This window comes from Caloenas nicobarica, chromosome Z (assembly GCF_036013445.1).
Source record: "Caloenas nicobarica isolate bCalNic1 chromosome Z, bCalNic1.hap1, whole genome shotgun sequence".
Lineage (NCBI taxonomy): Eukaryota > Metazoa > Chordata > Aves > Columbiformes > Columbidae > Caloenas > Caloenas nicobarica.
In genome coordinates this window covers 68,626,909-68,652,596 of record NC_088284.1, presented here as the reverse complement: position 1 = coordinate 68,652,596, position 25,688 = coordinate 68,626,909, and the positions used below count along the sequence as shown (strand labels likewise).

The 25,688-nt window shown below is 38.7% G+C and overlaps 1 protein-coding gene across 10 annotated transcripts in view; it reads right to left on the bottom strand.

Moving 5' to 3' along the window:
- Positions 1 to 481: 481 nt before the first annotated feature.
- Positions 482 to 25,688, bottom strand: part of TDRD7 (tudor domain containing 7) — a 49,460-nt gene continuing 24,253 nt past the window's right edge. For 4 of the 10 annotated variants that reach the window (XM_065656836.1, XM_065656838.1, XM_065656839.1 and 1 more), the window contains 11 exons: positions 18,823 to 19,403; positions 14,587 to 14,773; positions 12,896 to 13,007; positions 11,839 to 12,041; positions 11,557 to 11,691; positions 9,767 to 9,850; positions 9,470 to 9,604; positions 9,044 to 9,154; positions 7,112 to 7,602; positions 6,650 to 6,810; positions 3,999 to 4,440 (listed from right to left, as the gene is read on the bottom strand). In XM_065656836.1, the coding sequence (XP_065512908.1) occupies positions 4,220 to 4,440; positions 6,650 to 6,810; positions 7,112 to 7,602; positions 9,044 to 9,154; positions 9,470 to 9,604; positions 9,767 to 9,850; positions 11,557 to 11,691; positions 11,839 to 12,041; positions 12,896 to 13,007; positions 14,587 to 14,773; positions 18,823 to 19,403 (2,421 nt within the window). In that variant the 3' untranslated portion in view covers positions 3,999 to 4,219. Of the gene's footprint in view, positions 549 to 2,498; positions 2,765 to 2,974; positions 3,039 to 3,998; positions 4,441 to 6,649; positions 6,811 to 7,111; positions 7,603 to 9,043; positions 9,155 to 9,469; positions 9,605 to 9,766; positions 9,851 to 11,556; positions 11,692 to 11,838; positions 12,042 to 12,895; positions 13,008 to 14,586; positions 14,774 to 18,822; positions 19,404 to 25,688 lie in introns of those variants that run through there. The other 6 variants (XR_010607879.1, XR_010607880.1, XM_065656841.1 and 3 more) reach the window with 6 other exon arrangements.

Genomic DNA, 25,688 nt, shown 5'->3' with positions numbered 1-25,688 from the left:
ATCTGTCGTCTGTCAGATCAAGCTTTGTGGCCACCAGCTCATCCAAGCTGAGTGCTGCAGTCCCCTTAGAATCCTGTCTCCACCACGGAAGACATTGACCAGCTTCTCAGCACATTTATTTTCAGTGTAAGTATCAGTGATGCTTCTTTTTTAGCTGTCAGCCGTGATACACTGCAGTAACAAATGCTGCAAGTAACACACCTTGCAGCACTGTTCACAAGACACCAAGTATTACTTCCTCCAGCTGCACGTAATCCCCTCTTCAGAGCAGCTCTCAAGGTGGTGGCTCAGCACGCATGAAGCGTGTCTGCTCAGGTCACAGGCTTCTCTTGCCCAAGCCAAGTTCTAACCTTGCAGAGCAATTCTCCTGTTCAAGACTTCCAGTCTGAAAATACCAGCAATGAACAAAAGAACGCAAAAGGAAGCTTTCAGGCATTATGAAGGTTTCAAGTGAGATTTTTCTTCATTGCGTGATTCTTCTTCACTTTTCTTGTCTGACACAATCAGCACACGAGAAGGCTCTCAAAGGTTTGCCTGATGTGCAGCAACTGTGAGAACAAATGATGACGTGAAAACACAGAGACAAAAGAGCTTTGCAACAGAGGTCTCCATGAATGATGAAAGAGTAGTCCAGGAGTGGAAACTTTGGAGACAGGAACTAATTTGGGGATGGCAAAGAGGGTTCTCATGTTTCACTGATGAAATAGAGTTCCTCAAAACTACCTGGGGTGAACACACTGGGAGATGAAAACAGGTAAACTTAAACTTTGTAAACTTCAGCTGAGATGGAATAAACAGAAAAGAGGTGGTTTGAAAATGATTATTGTTCACAGCCTTGGGATAGTGAAAGATCTGCCTTTTTTTTTTTTTCCAATCATTAGTGTCTGTTTTCCCTAGGTAACAAATACTCGTCTTCCAGTTTATAAAATTCACGGTGTTGCACAAAACATGTCTCACAATGCTGCATTCCCTTTTTCTAGCTGGAAAGTTCTCTTGGGTGGCATCCCAAGAATTGTACTCTCCATCTCCACATCCCAAGGGAGGATCAGCTGCGCTTTTGCAGATACATCTTTACCTGTTGTTTGCACTTAAAATGTAATTTGAGTTCCTGTGAATTTCCAGGCTTTCCCCCTCTCTTTAGAAAGATTGCCTAACACCTAACCTAAACTTACCTTTCTGCAATTCAGGCCTTCACATATCCTATTTTCCCTATGTATAAAACCAGATGCTTTACCAGTGAAAATATTTGAAAATGGTCCCTTCCTTAGCCTTCTCCTATCCAGACTAGCTACAATCCTTCTATTTAAGCCATGTTTTCTAGACTTTCATTGTTCTTGCTTTCGTCTGGATTCTCTACAATTAACCCACATCTCTCTTGTATGACAGTGCCCAGTCCTCCATGCAGGATTCCCACAGAGGCCTTTCATATAGCTATCAGAATGGAAAGATCCCATGAAACAGGAACTCCATCACCTGCTCCATTCAGACACAGGTGGTGGAAGCGCCCCTGGTGAGCTGTCACACGTTCATGAAAGCAGAGAAGCCGCTCACAGCAAACCACAAACACAGACTGCTGGAAAACTGAAGTTAAAAACCAGGGAGCATTCTGTGTGAATTAATAGCTTAGGCACAGCAGGCAGGTCTAACGCCTCTTAGGGGCAGCAGACTAACTGCTAATTATGCTTCATGCATCAGCAACTTCAACAAACTTGGTGTACAATGTTGTGTACAGCCAACACCTTCTGCATGTTTTTCAAAGCCAGAGCACACAATGTACCCAAATAGCACTAGCAGGTCAGTTAGCAAACGTATCAAAGACTTTACGGGCTGCTCAGTGGGGTAAAAAAACCCTAACATTAAAAGCAGGTATAAGATCATAGCTGTGTAGCTGACATCACAGACATGGTAAGAAGACAGTAACAGCAGAGTACATGTGGTGTAATGGACTGGCAATGCTACTTCAGACAGGGGTGGTGTCGTGTAGTGGGTATGAAGAGCAGGATGCAGCGTATGGACTGAACAGAGCATTGCGTTAGTAATTTTGGGTTGGGTGTATGCTCCATGCACGCCTAAAAGGATCCACCACACACGAGTGGTGCTCTTGGGTTTGCTGATGATTTATTTAGACCACATTCTGTGCTACCAAGATAACATCTACATTAACTCCATTGAGCCATACCAATGCATGAGACTGTATGAATATTGTCCTTACTTCCGATCTGGGCTTTTTAGACTCTGGGGCAGCCACAGACAACCAAGGAGAGGGTGAGGCATACTCCGGAAGGAGCAGACGAGCTCAAAAAGGATCTTGAGCCTCTCAAACACCTGTGAGGCCCTTTCCCATAATAACTATGAGTGCAGAATCCCAAAGCCTGCCCTATTAGCTCACAGGTGCAAATCAACTACCAGCCAGCAGCAGATGCCCAAGCCTCAAAGGATGGAAACACAGCACAGGCATTTCTTATACAACCAGCCAAACTTTAGCACAGTTCCAGCTAAACACCCTATGCCATTACAATTATTAATTAATAAGCCATCAAACTTTGCAAGATTGTGGTTGAAGGTGGCATATGCTCTTACACAGGAAAACTCTCTTCAGGAGCTCAGGAAAGTGCTTGTCTCGTGCCAACAATCTGCACCATTCAGATTTTCAGGCTCGGAAGCAGTGCTACACAGAAGGAAACTTCACAGAAATTTATCCTACAGCAGTTAATCATCACATTGATTCCTTCGCCCACACACTTCACCTTTTCTGCAGTGGCAGCTGAGGAATGAGAAATTGATTAACATGGAAAAATATTAGTATCTTGGGCATTAACATAACTTCTCAAGTACACTTGAGTGTCTCACCTCCGCATACTTAAATATGGACAGGACCGCATTAACTAGAAATTTGCATTAGATTAGCAGTTTGTTAGTTTATTACCACCCTGTTTCACTACACCCTGTGTACAGTCCAGGCAGAGACACTCACCAGATTTCCAAGAGGACTCCTCGCTGCTTGGCTCCGACCTTCTCAGAACTACACCAGAATTAGACTAAGAGGGTGTAAATGTTAAGTCTTACATGCTTAAACAGCTTGTTTACTCAGAATATTTGCATGCATTTTCTTTCTCCCATCCTAATGTTACACATGCACTGCATCTTTCAAGTCATGGTTTCCTTTCTGTCCAGTCTCCTTTACCCATGCAGACAGCATGCTGGCAGAATTTATTAGCTCAGCTTGCGTATTACTAGAAAGATTATATAGCTATGCACAACAGAAAAAAATCCTTCTGTGGAAAGCTTTAATACTGTGTTTAACAATGCTATGCAAGCAAACTCAAATCTAGGCAGCAGACTATGAAATATCATCATGTCTACACCTCCTCTAAATATTTCTAAGGCCAAAAATAATTTACATTATAAAGTTGGCCAAAAAAATAGTGTTCATAGGACTTGAAGCACTGATCCATATGTCTATCGACATGGCTTGCTCCTGTCTCCAGGGAGCAGCAGGCCTTGAAAGTTTCACAGAAGCATACATGAAAAGGAGCTATCAAAAAAGAGGGAAAGGAATGCCTTGAATTTAGCAGCTGGTCAGGAGGGTTGGGGTGAGGAGGGGAGCAGAGAATTCAGAAAAGTGGTATCATTGTTAAAGAACAGCAAGCAGACTAGTAAGCACACGAAGTGCACACCCTTCTGTGAAAGCTAAGACCCACAAAGGCAGTGTCCCAAACAAGGCACTTTCAACTATTCAACTCTTTATGAATTTAAGGAAGGGGGAAAAAGACCACCAATAATGCATGTCGATGACACTATATTCAGAAATATTGAGGACTGCTTCCATGTTTCCCAAGTAATAAAAGTGCTAGTTGAAGAAAAAGGGAGGAGTACCCAGTAATGGCTCTAAGTAATGTCTATGCAATAAAAAGCCCCCCAAAACTAGGGAAAGATCACAAGAACAAAAGTAAAAATTGTTTTATCGATAAATAACTTTTTTTAATATTTTCACCCAAACATTCTAGCATTACAATGGTAAACAAAGTGCAATTTTTCAGAAAGTCAACTGAAGTCAACAGAACCAAACTTGTTAAACAAAACCTTTTCACAGAATACAGATTTTAAAATTTTATCCCCTTCATGTCTTCAAGGCCATGTAGTAATTAAATTGCTCTTCAAAGCCTGTTACTTATATTATTGCTAAATAATCTGAGCTGCTACATTTCAGAAGTGGCGATTAATCATCCTTTGAAAATTCCACAAGACTTTGAGACACAAAATCATGAATCCATATATCAGTATCTGGAAGAGATGTGTCCACGAGGAAAGTCACTATTTTTCGATCCCAAGAGTTAGTGCTTTCGTTAACTGCCTGTATCTGTGCCACCAAGGGTTTCTTCTCTACAAGATTCCGAAACACTATTGATGCCTCTTCTGACCACTGCTGGCTTTTCACTCCTGGGACAAATGTAAAGCAAAATAGAAGGTCATTTACAGACTAGACCCATCTGAATGACTAAGTTTATAAAGAAGTGGCAGGAGTTTAAATACTTGACAAAAGAGATGTTCAAGTGCTCCTGAATGCAGTTTGACTCTAGAAAAGAAACACAAGCTCACTCATCCCCACACAAACAAGCGTACTTATTAAAGAAACTATGACATTTATTTTTTTCTTGAAGTCTAAAGATATTGACAAGTTTGCAGAAGTGAAAGGCAAATGCACTGACTCCCTGAGTAATTCAAAATATATTGGCTGCCATGCATGATCAAGACTTATTAAGAAACATGACAAAAAGGAAACTGAAGATCCTTTCAAAACAATTTCCTTGTCTTCTGCCTGAGGTTGCCAAAATTATTTGTCCTGTTTGCCTTACTTTAGATTTAAGTTTTCCTCATCTCAAAGCAACATCAGCAACTAAAACATCTGCCAAACCTTCAAGTTCCAAACTAGATCTGCAGAGAGCAGAAACGAAGAGAAACGCAGCCTAAATGCCTCAAAACTGCTGCTAATTCTTTGATTGCAGCGTCCCACAAAGCCAAGTCTGCTCAGGGATGTGATGCTGCAACCCAAACAACTTTTTGAATATGGCTGTAATCCACCAAGAAAGATGTGGCTCCTGTAGAATCAGAATTCAGTCTCCCCAGACCACCACTAGTGTTCAGCATCTAGACACAAGGGGCTCAGATATTGTGCATGAATACCCAAACAACAACTTACGGATAAAAGAAGGAAAACAGCAAAGTGACAACACTATGGTTTCACTATTAGCAGCAGGTTGCTAATAGTGGAACACAGATCCTTGCAGGTTACGGAAGGAATGAGAATTCAACAGTTCACCAGCAGTTAAGAAAGGGTAATTGCTGCTAGGAAAGGCAGGTGGGAAAGCAAACAGGATTTTACCAGGAACTGGACCAGAGACTGAGAGGTAGCAGACATGAAAAAAAGAGACAAAAAAGTAGAAGAATAGCAAGACAATAGTTACCAGTGTTCTGGGCCCAGCTGGCCTGCTTTGGCAATATGAAGCAGCTCAGAAGACTTAGCTTAACTAGCTACCTGGGATTCTGTGAAGCAGGAAAATCAGATGACTTGCAGGCTTGCTCAGCTGGATCTGGTGCTACCCCAATAGACACAGCTAGAAATCAGCTTCACGGCAGCACTGCACCCCTAAGACCCCAGCATGGAGGTAATACATCCATCATCAGTAGTTTAAAGCAGCCCCCAAGGTCACGCTGAGGCTGTGCAGGAAAGCAGATGCACAGAAGACAACCGAGGATCAAAGCACCAACTCTGTGGCCTGTGACTGAGGGCAACACTATTCTGTAACTGGAGTCTAGACTAGTGCTGACCGAACCAGCGGCAGAAAGCAGCAACTGAATAAGAAGAGACACATATATCTGAAAGCAATGCAGAAATGAAAGAAAAAATTGGAAAAGGAAAGACAGTAAGGAGAGACCGAGTTTTATTGTTTTAATTCTATCAGATGTATGCACGCTCTCTATGCCCCATGTTCTCAAGGAAATTAATCTTACTTATGTCTATGGAAAGCCCCTACCCTCCTCGTGGAGTTTGTTTGTTTGAGAACACCAATATGTCCGGGCAACTTTGGATTCCAAATATGCACTGGAAAACTGCAATAGGGGCAAGATATGTAAGAAATACTTCTCCAGAAACTCAGCATCTAGTTCCTAACTTTATGTAGATTAGGATAAACAGAACATAAGTTCTTATCAACTGACATAACTTTCACACTTTGTAATGGGTTTAAGGATCCAAACCCCATTTAGTTTTGATTTCCTGGTGTCCTTTACATATTAAGACATCACATATATTAAATGATAAATACTTATGACAATGAAAAGCAGCTGCTGGGAAAGTTGAAGCAATCTTCAGTTTTATACATGGTAACTATAAGTGCTGCCTTAAAATAAACAGACAAATAGTAAAACAGAACCATCACCACCTACATCAAGAATAAAAGCAGAGCTATGTTGATCACATAAACATGCATGCATTAAGCATGCTTTTGCAAGCAGGTACATGCTTACTTTAGCAAAAACCAATTACATCACTAACCTTTGGCTTTGTCCACTTCACATTTCTGTTCATTTGGTATCCCCACTGATGTAAGACTTTAACAATAAAAAATTGTAAATTCTTACTACCTACCTGCAAGCTGGGCTGTTACGGCTTGGAAAGGTAGTTTTCTAAACGTATCCATGAGTGGCTGTACTTTCTCTATGCTGACAAACTCATGTTTACCATAGTCCAGCTCATATACTGACAAAAACCCATTTCTAAGAATTCCTTTTATTATGACCCTGTACCACCTAAAAAGGGGGAAAACAGGAATAGTCAAGGCACCAGAAAAACAATACACAACCAAAAGATCTTAACCAATATGTCTCAGGCTTCCCAGATCTGGTATTATCTGAAGAGAAGTCAACTCTTCCAACTACAATCTGGAAGCATGAAGAGACTGCAACCTCATTTACTCCATTAACCTCTCAGCAATCACTGCACATCTGCCATCCTGTTAACAATGCAGACGAAGCAGAACTAGGCTTGCCTAGCTTAGCAGAGCTAAGCTTAACTTCAAAGATTTTGGTTTTAATTTAAGAATACACTTACTGATTTTCAATTTTAGCTGCATACAGCTTGTTTTTTTCTATGTTCACAGGTTTCTCTTCTGCCCTACTGTAGTACAAGATCATTTCTTCCATTAGGGCTTCCAGATTATGTAGCTCTTTCCAAGGCTGGACAATAAAGTGACCCGGATGGCAGGCCACCGGGACATAGACATCCATGAGCTCACCAGTCTTTAACAAAGGTAGAGGCGGAGGCATAGCAGTGGTAGACACCACACTGCTGGGTTCTCTGGCTGGATCAGAGAAACTCTTCTCTAGCCTTCCACTAGTTAACCGTAGAGTTGAAACAGCATCGCTTGTCACTTTTGTGGAGCCAGTCGCACTGGGTGTAACACTCAAGAAAACATCTTTCTGGTGCTTCCACAGGTCTGCATTTTTGATCTGTCGATTGATGCTATGATCCATGTCTGGGAAGTTCTTTGGAGCAAACAAGTAAATATGTACAATTCCCTTTGAACTGTCCTGTTTCGCCACCTTGGAAAACAAAATATAGTTTAACTTCCAGTTTATAACTATTAAATGAACATCTGATTTTGTACAGAAGACTAAAGCCTTTAACAGAAAAATGGCAACAGTTCATTGCATTCTATATGCACAGAAGTATTTTTAAGGGTCTCTCAAATATGTTAGTGAAGTTGTTGGATAGTAAGCAACTTACACAGCAGCTAAAGAGAGCATTTGCAGCTATTCCACTAATGTACAGCAAATACAAAGCTTGAATTGAGTGTTGCTCTGCCCAGTAAGTTCAATCCCAGTACTGTGTGTACAATTCTAGTTTTCAGAAGAACAGTAGCCAGTGTCCATACAGATCTAAGCAACTAAGTAATGATATTAAATATTAACACATAATCCTTCAAAATTATCTGTCTGTCATTATGGGAGATGAAGGATGGGAAAAATTAAGGATGGGGGAAAAAAAAAAAATGAAAAAAGCTTCCAAGTTTGCATCACACATAACTTTCAAGCACCAACATAAAAATATTTTCTATTTAATATCAGATAGTATAGCATTATTTATAGTAAAGCATTGGAATTTTAATTTGACAAAGTATAACATTTATTTACAGATTCTTCTGTTGATTTTCCCAGCCAGGAATAACAACTTTCCACAGTTAAAGCATACATCTGTCATCTGTTATTTAGTCAAGCAAAAATTAGTAACAAGCTCAAAGCATCTTGGAAGAGGATGTTCAGAAAAGCCAGATGCAACAGTCATAAGGCCCAGACTAGAGGAACTATGTTTCAACTATATGGTCTCCAACGTAAAAACAAGCAAAAAGGTAAAAAAAAGCTACAAAACACTTTTTAAAGTGCTGTGACAGTATCTGGAATCAGATTTTTAAGAGGAAATTACCTTTGTTTAGTCTGTATCTAATAACAGATTTCCTTTAGAAGGGTGTTTTCAGTTAATTAAACTAAATAGGATACATTGCAAGTAGAAATAATTTTATCTCAAAGATAACAAATTCTAAGTATATAATAGCATATACTAAGTCATACTGGACTAGCAAAAGCAATCAAAAATAAAGCTGCTTTCGAAGACAAGAAGGAGAAAAACCAATGCTCACAAGAGACATAAAAATAATTTAACTCAACAGTTTTATCTTTTTATGTGGTGAAACATTAACAACTGTGTTTCTTATCAGCTGGTCAAAATAACTATCTGCATATCTGAATTGAGACAGCAAAATTTGAGGGGAAACGAGAAGCTTCTAACAGGCTTAAACAAGTAAGTTTTATGCCAAATGTCCTAGGAAAAGGACTTTGTATAGAATTTATGTCCAATGGCTGGCTACAAACTTTTAAACTTCTATAACAAAAATAAATGTTATGAGTAAGCTTCTAGAGTTGTTCTTTCAATGGTCTTTCCACATGCTTATGGATTTCAAGTCACATAGGCATTTTGACTACTTACCTTCATGCTAAATTCAGGACAATTCATTACAGTGTCTCTCAGCCACAGTACAGCATCTGGAGTCCACATGCCAGTGTTAGGAGGCAGATCTGCTAGGCAGCATTTTATAGCCTAAGAACATAATTAGATATTATTGAATAATATGGAAACTATTCCAAAAGTTCCTATTCACAGAAACTTCATTAATGCTGACAGATTCAATAACGTATGACAAACAGAAGGAGAGGAACATGCAAAACCTGTACCTTTACACACACACATTTTGTCACATTATGACCTACTTCAGGCAAAAACGCACAATGAAATATGCTCCAGTGTTGAATGTTATTAAACGAAACAAGATCTCATTACATAAACCTTGAAGTAGCAGCACTACAAACACTGCCCAGAGATCAAGCACAGGTTAGCTTTAACATGTCTTTATACCTGAGGAGGTATTGCAATTACTTCTCTCAGGAATTGTGGTGGGATTTCTCTAAGCTCTGATACTTTTACTGTTGCAACTGTTCCAGTATCCAAGAACTGCACATCAAGTGCCCGTCTAGTGTGAATAATTTTTATCTGAAAGAAGAAAGCAAGTGCATCATTTTGAGGTTAAAAATACAACAGTGACACATACACTATAAAAAGGTTCATGGCAACTAAGGATTCCAGTGCAGCTAAACAAAAAGAAGAGCCATTTCTACTTAGGAAAATTGTAGCTGTTCTTTGAATACTTCTTACCTCTACACGTGTCCATCTTCCTTTGGAAAGAAACAAGCAGATTTTGCCACAGAAAGGTAATGGTACATTAAACTCAGGTGTCTGCTGCAAATATAAAACCAGAAGTTAAAATGCATGGAGCTATTACTATCTGGCATTCAACTAACCATTTCAAAAACTGCACATGGAATGAACAGAAGCAAAAACTCTGTTTCAAATACAAAGTATTTTTCCAGCCTCAGAAGTATTTCTTATCTTGTTTTTTTAAGCTTCTCCAATTGATAAAGCTTTAATTCCAGGCTGTTAATCTTACAGGGCAACCGAAAGAACATAAAGTGTCAGGGGAAAAAAAGTCACACCTAGAAACACAGAATATGAAATCACCAACCGTTACTTTCATGTTCTGAAAAGCAAAAGCAGTTTAGAGCTGTGACAGATAACTGAAGAAGCTCCTACCTTCTATTCTAGAACACATCATTTGCTGAGATATTTATCAAATCAAATTTACTACTGACTCAAATGAAAGTCTCATGGAGGTGACATTCACCATGATGATCCTAAATGGCATAACAAGACAACAGCTACACTATAAAAAGCATGAAGAAACTCCATTTGAAGACACATCAGCACCCTCCTTTGTTTAAATTCTCAGGCAAAATAAAAATGTTCAAGATAAGCTGCAAAGTCAAAACTGCTGCTTTTACCCCTGTATACAGATTCATATTAAAAGATACTGAATGTCAGAGTCCCTCTTTGATAGCAACAAGAACCTAACATCCACTCTGACCAGAAAATCTGAACCTTCAAAATAACCTGTCTGGCTGCCTGCCTTTGTGCTGGTAAACCTTTCAGGGTCATATATGCATTCATTCCTTCAGTGTTTGCTTGCTTGCTTGCTTGAAACTGATCTTGATAACTGAGACATGTTCAATATAAAGTATTTCCAGATGGTGTATGTTCCACAACAGGTCTAAAGCTCAACTTCTACACCTAAAGCCACTTTGACAGAGTAGTTGCATAAGCAGCAGTTCTAACATGACCTTCAAGGCTCTGCATTTCACGGTTTGATTCTCCATGGCTCAGTTGAAAGTTGAACAAATCAGGTTCTTCTAAGATTTCTTCTCTTTTGTATAAATTCTCTTAAGTCTAAGTAATGGCCGTTGCATAAGTCTGTAAATGACTGGTGGAATGTCAGACTTCTCTGCCACATGCCAATTTTAAAGCAACTTAAGACTTTTGAAAGACTTTTTGACCTCCTGTACATCAGTTCTAGTTGAAATTGATCACAACATTCAAAAGCAAAGGGTACAAGAACAAGATATGCAGCAGATCACATCAAAGCCATTAAATCGCCAAGGAAGATAGGCTAAAAAGAACAGACCTTAATTACACTGCTTTTATTGTCACTTTGCACGGTGTGCTGTGGGCCAGGCTGTTTACACACCTCAACTCCATCATGTAGGTAAAAATTCCAGAAAAAAAATACAGCAGTATTCCCACAGACTTTATACCAATCTGATCCAGCTTCCATTGGAAGCTTCCCATTATGAGCCTTATCGTTGCTATTCTAACTATTCAAGGAAATTTGTAAATAGTTCTGAAGCTTTAGAGACACCTTGTGAACAAGAAAGCCTCAAAAGACACTTTTCATGCTGACAGATGCATTCCAAAAAAACTAGGATGATAATTTATACCCTTTTTGAATACTTTACAGCTACCTCAGAAACTTGAACTTATGTGCAAGGAAAATGATGGGTACAACCTGAAGAAAGGCTACATGACTTCACCACTTCTCTCATCATAGAACCTACCTTGTAATGGAAGTAGTCTTCTAGCTTCTGCAAGACTTCAGAAAGTCTGGACAAGCCTTTGGATGGCACTTGGCAACACAGGCTTCCGTCAGAGAAAACAGTGGTTACTCTGACATTTGTATATAGTGCATCTACCTGCAACAGTGAGATTTGGACAAGAAAGGGAGAAAAAAACCACACACACAAACTTAGCAAATTTTCTGAGTACTGTTTTTTGTCCATCCAAGACCTTAGCAGCCAATGATTTTTTAATGAATTAAGAAGGAAACAGGAAGATGGTACCTTTAGGTGCAGTTCAAGGGACTTGTCATACAATGCCTTCAGACAAGTAGCATTGATGTTGATATCGTCTTCACCGGAAGTATCATAGAGAACAAGAAGAGGAATATCACTCTTTTCCAGTATTTCCACAGCAAATATCTTGGAGCATGTCTGTGATTCCACAGTCTTTACCAGGACAGGATCATCACAGAAGAATTCAAGTCCTGTAAAACACACCATACTTTTATGTATCACTGTATTTGAAGGGAAAAAATAAACACCAGGGCTGTGTCCGCAACAGGAATCTTTCAAGAATGAGGATGTAGCAAGGAAACTGTACTGCACTCTTACTTGCATTCTGCTGAACTTCCACCTTTTTAACAGGGAAAGGGGAAAGAAGGGGAAAAGAAGATTCTCTTCAGAGAGAGTCGAGGCAAATGTGTAGAGAAAAAAAGAATGCATCCAAGAATTTAAAAAAAAAAAGACAAACAAACATAAGCTCATTCGTAGAAATTTTATATATTTTAAATACAATATTTTTTAAAGCTTGAAGTACCTACCAGTTTTAGGAAGGTAAATAATTTCCAGCAGAGTCTAGGAAATATGCAACTATTCAAATACTGAAAGGGGAAGTTATTTAAAAGAACTAAATAGAATCATATTTAGGAATATCGTCCAAGCTAGCCACAACAAATATGTCTTCTGTATGGAAAAAGGAGCTGTGATAGTACATTGCTTTACACAACAGCAACTGTTTCCTTGTATTTCTTTAGGCTTGCATACATTAAAGGGACAAAGACATCCAAGCTAAGTACAGAAAACAACTATGTTCCATTACAGAGATGCTGGATATCAATATCTTCTAATATCAAGGGAGTTTTAATAAAACTCTCCTTCACATCCTTCCTTCCTTTTCCTTGTTTCCATGCCTACCTGTGTCTGCTTAGACTAGCTGTCTCAGACAAAATCTAACACATATAGAGCTATTACAAACAGAATCAAAACTCCCAGACTGAGACACTTCAATCCATAAATCACGCAACAGCAACCTGCATAGTCAACACTGTTTTTCTCTTACCTGCCAGTTTACATTTTGCTGCTTGAAATGGTAGCAAAGTGAACCGTTTCTGTAGTTTGTACACACTGTTGCTTTCAACAAACTCACTGAAGCCATGATCAACATAGCATACCTGATAAAGGAAAAAAGAATAAAAGTTTCAGATCATGAATATAATTGTAAATACATTTTCTTGAGTCTGGGGAAAATGTATCCACTTATCACATTCTCTATGCAGCCACAGGCAAATCACTTTTCACTACGTTAGTACTATATAACGCCATTAATCTCTTATTTATTTCACTGCTTCAAAGTTCAGAGTTTTCAGGGAAAGCTTTCTTCTCAAGATCTCTGTAAAACCATCCTCTGCAACCATTCCACAGAATCTCAACTCTTAATAGGAACAGTGCTGGAAGGACTGAGCATGTATTACCTCGATCCACATGAAGAAAGGTAATAAAGTGGCAATTTTTATTGGTAAAGTTTTGAAAGTGTTGAAAAGTCAAATACCACTTAAGTGCCCTTCTATGTTTTTGCCTTTTGTTTTTACAATATTAAGAGAATAATTTTGATTTATGCTTATAGTAACTTTGACACAAAGACCGCAGTCAATGCAGGAAAACAGTAGGGAAACTGCTGGTTGGCAGCAAATAATTAATAGCTGAAATGAGAGAAAGGTGTCTTTGACAGGGCTTTTTACAACTTTTTTCTAAACCCTATCATGCAAAATGTCTGCATGCCAAACAACGAAAAGGGAGTCTGAGGATAATCAGCAAATGCTGCAACAAAGCAGTAGCTTTCCTTCGGCTGATAGCTCTAGCTAGAGACAAATTAGAAGCAAGCTTGCTACCAATGTCATTGTCACTTCTCTAAACCCAACAATCTTTCACAAAACTGAGTTCTGACATCCCTCTCCAAGTTCCAGCTGAAGGGTATCACACTAATTTTCAGAAAAACCTCAAATCTAACATTTGCGCAATTTAAGTATTTATGAAATCGATTAACTTTAGAAGTATGTTGAGCAGATCTGTGTAAAATGTCATCTAACTGCGGCAAGAAAAAAAATAAAAAGGTATCATTAATGTTTGACTAGGCAAGAAATAATTGAGAAGTTTGAAACTTTTTTTACAGTTCTCTCATATGTTTTAGTTTCATTGCAGATGGCCAGAACAGTCTGCTTGGCCCAGAAAAACTTTAACAGAGGAGCTAAATAATCTCAAAGGGGTTCAGCTAAAATGTACACTACATATAACTCCCAGAATATCAGATCTGTCTGAAAGGGAACACAAATATATCCTTCTCATTGTCTTGCTATTCAGTGCACGTAATAGATATTTTAGTACAAGACTTAAAACAAAGTCTATCAGCAAATGAATTTTGTTCTTCCCCACTCCAAATAGTGCTACTACACTCATTCCTCCTATCAAAGGTACGTCTTCAGCACAAAAGTGCCATGGGGCTCAGCACCATATAAAACCCCAAACAATCCCCCAAAACTCAAACTACTTATGAAAAAAGTATCTGAAAGAACATTTAATTTTGGCAATTGCATGACTTCAAAGTCTTAATTTCTCATATAACTGAAAATATAACTACTTCAGGGCAAGAAAGGAGAGAATGCTGGTGCAGCATATTTAGGAATTGACCATGAATCTAAAACCCAAGATTGTTTGAAAGTCTTTGTCCAAGTGCTAAAAGAAGTAATTGCTTGCCTTTATCCTATTGTCTTCTAGAGAAATTATCCGAGCACGCAACCAGGCATCTTCTTCAGCATGTACTGCAACAAGTTGCCCAACACTTGGAGACTGAGCTAGTGATACTGTACTATTCTGACTATAATACGCTTTCATGTCATCTTCCATTTGTTCCTGGGCAGAAGAATAATCTTTGCCGACATACCTACAGTATTTTACAAAAACAAAAAACAAGAAAACAAACCACACCACAATGGTTACAATGCAACTTCAAAAAGCTGAATAAAAACCTAAGAACATATATGAAACTCATATATGAATATAAGTAATGTATACTTTTCCTAAGCACATCAGTATCCAAACTCTTTCCTGTTGACAGGGCTACAGAAAAGTAACTGACAAAATTCAGCACTTTTTTTGACAGCTAAATGTAGTTCAGCAGTGTATGTTCTAACATGCCCAACTAGATTTTTAAGTAAGAGCTCTTACTTGACTGTTACCATCATGTAGAACAACTTGACCACAAGAGCAGAAAAGTATCTGGGACCAAGTATAAAAGAGAACAAATACATCACCTCTGAAGTTAGTTTGCCATTAACAGACACCAGCTTAAACACATTTTCACCAAGGTGGATCAAAACCAAGGCATCTAAAGTAACTTTACAAACAAGCTATCAAGCCAAGTTCACTGTCAGCCTTCGGAAAAACCCTGTATTAGGCTGCTGACCTAATGGTTCATACCGAAGCAGTTTGTGTTGCATAGGTAGATCATCTTTAATAAAGTACATAAACTTACTGAAAACTCCAAATGGGAAGTTCTGAATGCTTCAGAAACAAGTCAGATTAGAGCAGACAAAAGGAAAACTTATTCCCAAATTTGTATTAGTAGCTACTGCTTTAACTTCTTCATAGAGTGATTAATACTGCTCATTTCTATCACACAGTTTTGATTATCATCCTGTAAAAATCTAGGGTTATTCTGAAGGTCTGCTATATGCCCAGGATTAGTGCGGATACTGTACGATGACATACTATGCTAACTTTGTTATAAAGATTAAGTTAAATCTGATCGCATTCCAGGGAACTCTTTTTTTCCCAAAAGAGAGCCTGCTACCTCACTATCCAATTACAATATTGCTTTTCGGAATGAGAGCCCTTTTGTTCCTATGTAGGCACTCATCTACTAATACTTCATAATGGACACTGAGTGGGGTGACAATGAGTATGCACTGCTTCCAGTTTCTTTCTTAACATTTGTGTCATAAAGATACTTAACAGACAGTAGGAGTATCTTAACAGAAGGTAGATGAATCTTTCAGAATTTCCTGCCTCGCTATTTTCTGGTGACAGGCAACCATCATACTGAAGAAGTTTTTGGCTGCTCACAGCCAATTGAAAAAGTGTTTTTCTTACTCTTCAGAAAAAAAAAATATTGAAAATATTGAATATTGCAAATATTTGAAATTGAAAAGCAACCTCAAAAACTGTGTTAGAGACTAATCTATGTGCAGGTGGCCAGAAACTGCACGTGTGCATTCAGCACCATTCTTAGTCTCAACTGGAACCAACTCACATGTCAAGTAAAGCTTGCTGCTTCATTGTGAAAGGACCAGAGGCGTATGCTTCCATAGCAAAGCAAACTATAAAATCTTGTCTACTCAAAAATATAAAGTAAGGGGAAAAAAAGTTTCCAAGCTGTAGCACAGAAACTCAAGGTAGTTGAGAATAAATGGTGACAGTTAATTCTTCCTTGTGAGAATTCAAACATAGCACCTAGCATATCATCTCTGCCTTCAGTCATACTGTTGTAGATGTATAGTGAATATCTAGGAGAGTTTCTATCACCTCACTTTCATTCTGACTACCTCAGAATCCTTACAGAATTGTACCATGTGCCAAAATTGAAATAGCACCAAACCTTACAGTTCTGTCTTAATTACTACGGCAGTTGAAAGGTTTTAGCCAAAGGGCACCAAGCCACATACCAAGAAAGTAAAGATACATTGCCTTATCCTCAAGACAGAAAGAAGAACCTTGATTTTATTGATCCTGCAAAAATCAACATCGACCAATAGGCACTACACAGTTCTTCTGTAGATTGGGAGAAAGTAACTGCTAGTACATTAACAGGAAAGGCGAGTCCATGCATTGTTTCCTTCCTATATATCTACATGAATGTGGTTTTTTTGTCATGGCAAAAAACTATTCCCTTCAGGGCTAGTTGGCTCTTGAAGATAAGTGACCTTGCCCATGAAACACATAGATAATGCTAAGTAGTCATTTCTGTATCTAGGGTCAAGAAACCACTAATTGCCACCATGTACCTACACAGAGATGACAAATTCAGAAACTTTAATTTTGTTAAAGAACTATGGTCCAAAATTTGAGAACTGCTGCTTTGGAGAAATTTTAACATAATCACCCTCAGCTCATCAGTGTCATATGGTAGTTTAATCCATGGGACTTAAAGCATTTCCCCAAATAATTAGTGGAAACATCCTCAAAACAACACACTAGAAAGCTAAGTTCTGTTACTCCAGATACAAAGCAAGTTATCAATGCTGCCAGAATTAAAAGGTGTACAGTGCGAAGGAAAAAGTTTTGCAGAGTTAAATGCCACCTGCGTAGGAAGATGCAAGATGGAAGTAAAAGACAGGTAATTTGTTCGCGCTGTTTCCAGTACAAAACATGCAATATGCATTGTGTCTAACTGTTTCAGTATCTATGTGTACAGATGACTGCATGTCTTGAATTGGCTGTCTTTCCTGGCACTATTCATCTTCATCATCTTTCATGTCTTAGACTAAACTCAAAGAGATTTCATAGAAACAACCTAAAACATAAAGCCTATCTTTTCTTTGAGGTAGTTCTTCCTCCCGTGACTTGTTTTTTAAGCTTAAGATCACTCAAAAATTCCCACTGTCTTCTTCACTGAAGTGACTGACTCATCTAGCTGGAGACAGTGCAAATGTTAATGATGGATAAAGAATCTTGCCTTAAATTCTGCTTTGCGGTAAGGTCAGTATGCAAAAACACCGTATAAGCAATGTACAAAAAAAGCACATCTGAGAAAAAACACGATATTGGAATGATGCTAGCAGCTAAAACAAAGACAGCAACATTCTAAAATGATAATTTCTCTCATAACCCCAAGTATGGGGATTTTCACTACAGATGATCAGCCATTAAGATTCCATTACTTCAGGAAACTGAAACAGTGGACTGACACAAAGTTCAAGGTTGAGTATTCCAATACATTACAGATACCTAGAGAGAAAAAGGATACCTAAATTTCAGCATTAAGGCTAATGTGCTGAATATTGCCAACCAGCAACAAGGAGCAGGGTAACAGATTCATAGAGAAAGGACCTGTAAGTAAACTACACACATATTTTGATCCTAATCAGGACCTCTGAGAATTACTGAAATTATCTAATGAAAGCTGAAACTGCAGACACTAGTGGAAAAAACAGAGAGCTGTCAATATAGTATATTACCACACAGTTGCTCAATTCATCCTTTGAAGTGACATATAAAACTTTTGAAGATTAGGCTTGATTTGAAATAATTTTAAAAATTAAATATCCTCTATAAAAAGTGTTAGGGGTTTTTTGTTTGGTGGTTTTTGTTTTATTTTGTTTTAAAAAGTTTTAAAGAACTTGTCTGTTTTATCCCAACAATCAAGTACAGAAAGCTTATCATGGTATTTTCTGAAATAGTATAGTAACATGTATGTAATGTAGCCACTACAATCCACTTCTTACACTGTACTCTAAGGCTGGGCTGATTAGCAACCAAACCAAGAAACACCAGTAGTTTATTGTTGGATAGAAGCTCATCTGTCTCCAAAAGTGAACACTGCAGTGTAATCTGAACACGGTCAAGTTACACCTACTTAGCAGTAAGTCAGTTACAGAAGTAAAAAAAAGTTTGTAACTATTGCAGAAATATCTGAATACTACAATGTGTGTTAGAGTAGGATTATTTTAAAAAGTATTCCAAGGGCAAGTCAACTCAGGTTTGATTCTCAGACAAGCTAACAATAGAACTGATCAGCTCAGCACAGAAAAAGTTTCAGAAAATTTCCATTTAAGCACAAAACTAAAAAGATTCTTAAGTTTCATTATCAAAATAAGTAAATAACAAAGTCCTGCAACCTTCTGTTCATCTGTTTTCTTGTGGCACACTTGTACAATATGAATATGTGGATTTATAAAGAAAGCAAAAAAGATAGATTCTGAAGTATAAACTTGCCTGATTAGGACCTCGTTAGTGTTTTTCAGTTCTAACACAATGACGGACACAGATCCTTCCGATGGAATGATTAGAGGAGGAACAGTGATGTTTTCTGGATACTGGTCCTTGGATTCTTCATACTGTTGTTCTGCTGTTGCCTTCACACCATCATGCCTCTGGACCTTCACAGTGACATTCAGATTTTCATCAATGCATCTTTGGGGTTTAGCATAGAGGATGGCCTTTCTGGGAGCTTCAGATACATAGTCCACTATACATACATCTGAGAGCAACTCTAGGTTATTCAGAACGTCTTCTGGAAATTTTACTGCGTAAGTGTCTTGGTACAATTTGGGAAGTGCATTAGCCCAAAGACCACTGGAGTATTTCATCAAGATGTTAACAACCTTCTGCTTTAAGTCACTACTAAGTGGTGCAGGTGTGGTCTCCATACTTGGTTTTAACAAAGGGTCTACTTTTGGGGACTTAACATTCTGAGATGCCTTTTCTTGCTCTGTATCACTTTTTGCTATTGGTGGTATTTTCTTGGCAGGATAGAGAAGCCCATCCATCTGATCACCTCTGTGTACTTTCTCCACCTTGGAAAACAAAAAGTAGCATCAATAATCAGTTGCATCTATAAGTCTAAATCATTCTGGCAATTACATTTTTATAATATGCATTTTATACAGACTTTAAAGTGGACATGCACAGGGAACTAAGCTTGAGGCAGTTACTATAGGGCAGTATTTCTTGTAATGCTTCTTCCTCCATTTTGAAGGATACCAAACACATATGACAACATCAGTCCAGGGAAAATATCTAATCTGTGCAATACAACTCAGACTTGCTTTCAAAGAATTGTGGTCTCTTTTTTTCTCCTAGAAGGACCAGAAGATGATGACACACTCCACAAACTTAGGTCTTTTGCACATTAACCCCCACGATCTTCCACACAGGTAGGCGTACCATAAACAAAGGTTTCTCAGTTTACTGAGGGAAAAGGGATTTGATTATATACTTCAGAGACAAGAAGACACCTGTTAGGCAGCGTTGTAAAGGCTATCTGCTGTGATGCTTAGTGAATTTCTTTTTTAAAGAAGTTCTGAAATTAAGGAAGAAATTTCTGGATCATAATAAATTTCATAATAAATTTGATTAGGCCATTGTAAACCACGCCCACAGCCTCCATCCATATCCAGATCTTTTGCCAGTCCATATGTCTCTACCCTTGCTGAATTCAACAACAAGTATCTCACATGTTCGGAAGTCACAAGTTTGAAAGCACCATTTGAAACATGCAAAAATAAACTCACAATAAAATTCCACTTCCTAAAGCTCTAGAGTTTTAACCTAGATCAACCTAACCATAGCTTAGCAAGAATATCTATGGAGGCCTGAGATAACAAAAGCTCTCAGTGTTTTCGCATTGGTCTCAAAGCAAGAACAACTCCTGCAACAGAGTTATTAAGGTTTATGTAGCTCCACCTTTATTTTCCTTCCTTGGAGGAAACAACTCTCATCAGTTTCCTGGGTCAACATAACACCGAAGTCCTTTCCAGAGGTAGATCAATGAACAAAACAATGAGTAGTTGAATTACTTGCTACTACTCAGAAGTAGCATTTACCTTTACAGTATTGATAACCATACCCATCAGAACCTTGCTAAAATCATTCTTTGCTGTTCTGTCTTAGCAACATGGAACGGAAGCATAATGAAGAAGACTTCAAGTATTATCTTACATAACAAGAATAATACATGTCACTCATTATCAAGGTAACATTATCAAGATAACATTTCTTTACAGAACATTGAAAAAACTGAAAAAAGGGCCATTACTGTGTCAAGAATCACACATTTTATCCTATGTGCTCCTCTTTACACTCAGCCCAAATTGCCACACGAAGCTCTGAATCGAAAGAGTCACCAAACTACATATGGGTTACTATACAGGAGCATTTTCATCCACTTGCTGTTCATTACATTGTCTAGACTGGTGCAAAAGCAAGTTATTGGTTCTTGGGAATAGGTCTTGGCCAACTTCCAAACATTAGCATGCGTGCCATCTAAAATTGACAAAAAGGAAATAGTTTTCATAGATATTAAAAAATATTAACCATTAACCATTCATGGTGGCAAGTCTGAATCCTTCTTTACCAGGGAAAACTAAAGTTGTAACATTTTCTGCAAGAATAAGACATGAGAAGGAAAACAAACCTGTCTAACAACCCTTGGCTCCCTGAATTCACGTGAATGAGTCCACAAGCTGTAAGACTTGAGTCTTTTCAAGTAGCCTCACTACGGAGATATTCCCTCTTAACTGGCGGAAAAAGTAGTGGCCTGTAGATATCTGTTTACTAAAGAACACATATCTACTATAGGGTAAAAAGTAAACAAATCATACAAAGGACTTCAGTGTATCAGTGGTATATTCAGCAAGTTCTTAGGCATCTCTGCTAGTCAGCTTCATGTAAGAGGTGACAAAACTTGTCAGGCCATGCAACTTAGAAGGGCCAAAGATGTCTTCAATGATTCGTGACAGGAAGAACCTACATTTGTAGCTTCTGATATCAGGAATCTTTTTGCACCCATTGAACCACAGGCGAAGAAAGGAGCTTGGTTAAAAACAAGCGAACAAACAAAAACTTATCAAAGCAGTCAAGAGACTGAAGTATATCAAGTGGCCCAGAGGAAAAATCAGGGCACACCATCTTGCAGGTAATGACATCCTAGATACAGAGGGATCAATAAGGGTGTCCCAAGTGTCCATCCACAAGATTGAGGAATTTGTTTAAACGACCAGCCAATGAAACTTTTAGCTCCAGAAAATACTTGATGCTATCAGGACCACAATCTGTTTGAGAAGCCTGTGTGGGAATGTAGTCAGTTCATCCTGAAAAGAAGCTGTATGCAGAGGTCTACCTGTACGCACTCTTTCTCTTAGTGAGCTCTTTTTAACTAGTGCTGCAACAGAGATGAATAAATTTTAGCTGAAAGGACTATTAAACCTTACACTCTAAATACTGGCAGCAGACTAAAGGGAAAAGGTCCTTAGAGACCTTTAAGCCTCTTAACTCCAATAATAGCTCTGAGGTTTTCTAGGCATTGAAGCTCTGTTTCGAAGAGACTGTAGATGCTGACTGAGCAAAGCATTTAGAGATGGAAAAATGCTACTTCAGTAAGTTGTTTCAGTGTCCTTCAGTATAAATAAGCTCAGGTGGACATCATTAGGCTACTATTTCTTGCATAGAAGTTAATTTTCAAGATGCAACAGACTCCTCCAGACAGTGTCATGGACAAGATACCTTCAGGGATGCACAACACTGCAGAAATTTTAATTAGAAGCAAACAGCTTCGCTTGTGAGCAGCACTTCAAAATAGCCGCCCTTTCTTTTGCACAAATATCTCAGCTTGATTTCCAGCTGAGTTTATAGATTTGCCTGCAAGGTACTTCCCATTAATATGGTTGGCAGGCCTGCTTTGTAAGCGTATCTTGCCTGCTCTCACCTCTCCATTAGAGAGAACACAAAGCAGAGTCAACAGCTATCAGAATGTATTATGAGTGCGACAGAGACCGAAATTGTTCTACACAGACGAAAAAGAAAAACATGTTTGTCCTGGGACTGAGTAACAGAGGGGGCTCTTAAAAATTAAAATCTAGAGCCCAAAATAATAAATCTTCAAATAAAAAAGTACTTCCAAGATAAATACTGACACTGCAACTGAGTAAGTCAAGTGAAATGCAAAAGATAAGCAAACCCACTTCTTCTGAAATACACATACAGAGGGGTGAAGGTAGATATGCTCCTGAATGTGTTGCTACAACAAAAGCTTTGTATATGTGTGCTCAACAACATGCAAATAAACCACTACACTAATGTATATGATCAAAAGCAAGGATACACTTTGTGATGCCAGAATGACCAAGATAACACTGAGTCTTGTACGGTGTGTACAGTGATGATCAAAGAGCAGATACACTGGCAAACTCCTAAAGCATTGATGCCTTCCATGAAAGAAGTGGAGAAAACACACCTCCTTGAAATTAGAGTTTCTAGTCAGAGAAAATGTCCTTCATTTTCAAAGTTACATTGACAACTAGCATATGCAGCTATTTTCTGCCATTCTCTGCAAGGCATGGAAAGGAAATACACAGTGCAAGTTGGCATCATCTCATCATACGTGGCAAACAGGAAAAGTCTGGCTCCATGATTCTTGGCATCAAATAGGTCAAATACTGCTCTAAAACACACTGATCAGAACTATCACTGATTCAGTAAGAATAATTCATCAGAAGTTTGATGCATGAATTATTTCCAATCCAATTTAAATATGCAACACAGAAATTAATTACTATGGCATATGTGCCACAGACTGCGTACCTTTTGGCAACAGGCACCTTAGACAAATGCTTCAGTGTGAAGGTAGCTCTCATCTACCTGACTTTCCTGAATAGTACCTGAAGTTCAACTCCCAGCAAGCTGAAGCTCAAAGCAGTGAGGAAAGTACTGCTAGCTTTGATCAGCAGTACCTGACATCCATACATTTGGCTGACAGCATCTTTTCTGTGAGAGGCAGCCACTACAACTCCAGGTCCTGCTGTTTTTGCCAATCATTTTACTGTACAGCTCTTCCCAGGCAATGGTGAGATGTGTTAATGCTCACTCCTCCCTGCTCTTCCAAGTAGCTGCCTCTGCAAGGAAGAGGTTAAGCTACCAATATGCATGCAAAGTTACCAATTCTGGGGAAAAAAACCCAACACAACAGACTTGTGCAATGTTCCTGAAAGTCTGAAGATGCCCACTGCACAGGGTTCCCTCAGACACAGTAAAAAGCTTTTCATTACAAGGCTGTAGAAGCCCCTTACATCATCCAGTTATAGCTTAACCTTGGGATCCACTCCAGCTTTTACAGCTTCTAGTCCAATACGCAACCAATTGTTTTGCATGGGAAGCTAAAATACCAAACTTCTTACTCTAAATGCCAAAAGGACACATTAAAAATCTTGTCTTTGGCCAAACCTCATGTCAACTGGGAAGCTGCAACTGGACAGCAACAGGACTGGAATATGTTGCCCAGAAAGGTTGTAGAGTGTCCATTGTTAAAACATGACTGGATGCAGCCCTGGGAGAACTGCTCATGGTAACCCTGCTTGAGCAGGGGGGTTACATTAGATAATCTCAAGAGGTCCCTTCCAACCTCAGTGATTCTGTGATTCTGTGAAATGTTTATGCAATATTAGAAGAACTGGCTCAGTTCTTCTGAATTTCAATTGAATTTAAGTTATCAGGATGTAAAAATCACAAAAATCACAGGCCTCTTACAATGCTACAAAAGGTAAAATAATTTTGGAAGTTTTTTTATTTAATAGCCTTTTTAGTCACTAACCCTGACAGGTATGTCATTTTAATTAAGAGGGCCCAGAAAATACCAGTTATGATATTCAGGCTGGCAACGACAACAATACATTTTGTTGGATTCTTCAAGGCAAATATAGAAGATACTTTCAGCCCTTCCAACTGACATGAAAATTTTCAGCCACAATGACCCTGAAACCTTTCTATTTCTGGTAATCATTACTTCTGTACTTAACTGAAGTGTTAAAATACAAATCATACTGGACATATTTTTGTATTTTCTTTTGTTGTTAGACTAAAGGATCCTTATTACCCAGATATCCCTTGTTCAAGTTCAGCTAGTGCTCATGGCTGGGGTGGTAAGCTCTGCAAAGTTCAGGAGTGTCTTTAGGTTGCCCCCTTCTGCCCATCCTCCTTGCCCTCCCACTTCATTACCTTGCACAGTGCAGTGAAGATAATTATTCTCCACAGTTTCTGTTGCTTTTGAGACTCTGACTTATGAACACACAGTTAAAAGTGAAACTCTGTGATGCAAAAAGCCAGCTGAGCCAACCTAACACCTCCGTACTGCTGAGGGCTGCTCTTATTCCTCACATCCTCATGCCAGCATCAGGGATCAGCAGACACCTTTGTCAGTAGTTCTTTTTTGGCTGCACTAATTTTCACCTCATAATTCACTGAAGTCTTCCTAAGGGGTCAGAGAAGTGCAAGACGTAACACACAAGGAGTTGCAAGGGTATGTGAAGCAAGAACAAGGAGAGATGCTGTCAAATGGAGTCTGACTTCATTTGGTGGATCACCATGTTGTCTAACCATTCATCAGCAAGACTGAGCTTCAGGAACATTGAGGTAGAGCCTGTTCTCGCATTGTGTTTGGGCAGCAAAGTCATTCTGGATCTTGTGTCCTCAACAGGCTCATTTCCACACATACTACGATAATACCTTCTCAGTGAGGCTGATAGCAACAGTATTTTGTCCTGTGCTGTACTATATACAACACATCTAGTTCTAGTTAAATTTTAGGCAGAACACGTCTCTTCTGTTCACTGAACTCCATTCTAAATAGCTAGTGGCTCTGCGTCTAGTACTGAGATACTCACTAAAGCAAACTGTCAGACCCAACACTGATTTCTTCAATGAGCATGGCAAAAGAAAGCTAACTACCATAATGCTAGAGTTCAGCTGCAGGAGACAGTTCATAGGGCTTGTGTAAAACTGTGCAAGTGTTCATTCATACCTACTGCCAGCCATGATGGCCGCTCCACCATCTCCTCTGTGTGCAAAGTACAATACAGCTCATAAGAACACACTATCTATTACATACAAATAAAGCCGAATTTTTTATTCTCACAAGTCCATTTCTCTGGAATGATGACTTTTGCTTCACACAGCTTAATCATAGTATAGGATTTCCTTCCTTGAGAGTAAAATCCTGACAACCAAAGTTGCTTTAGGAATACAACTGGTTACTACAGTGATCCTCTTTTTCTGTGAGCGGACCTGTTTAATTCGCTCTAAACACTGTG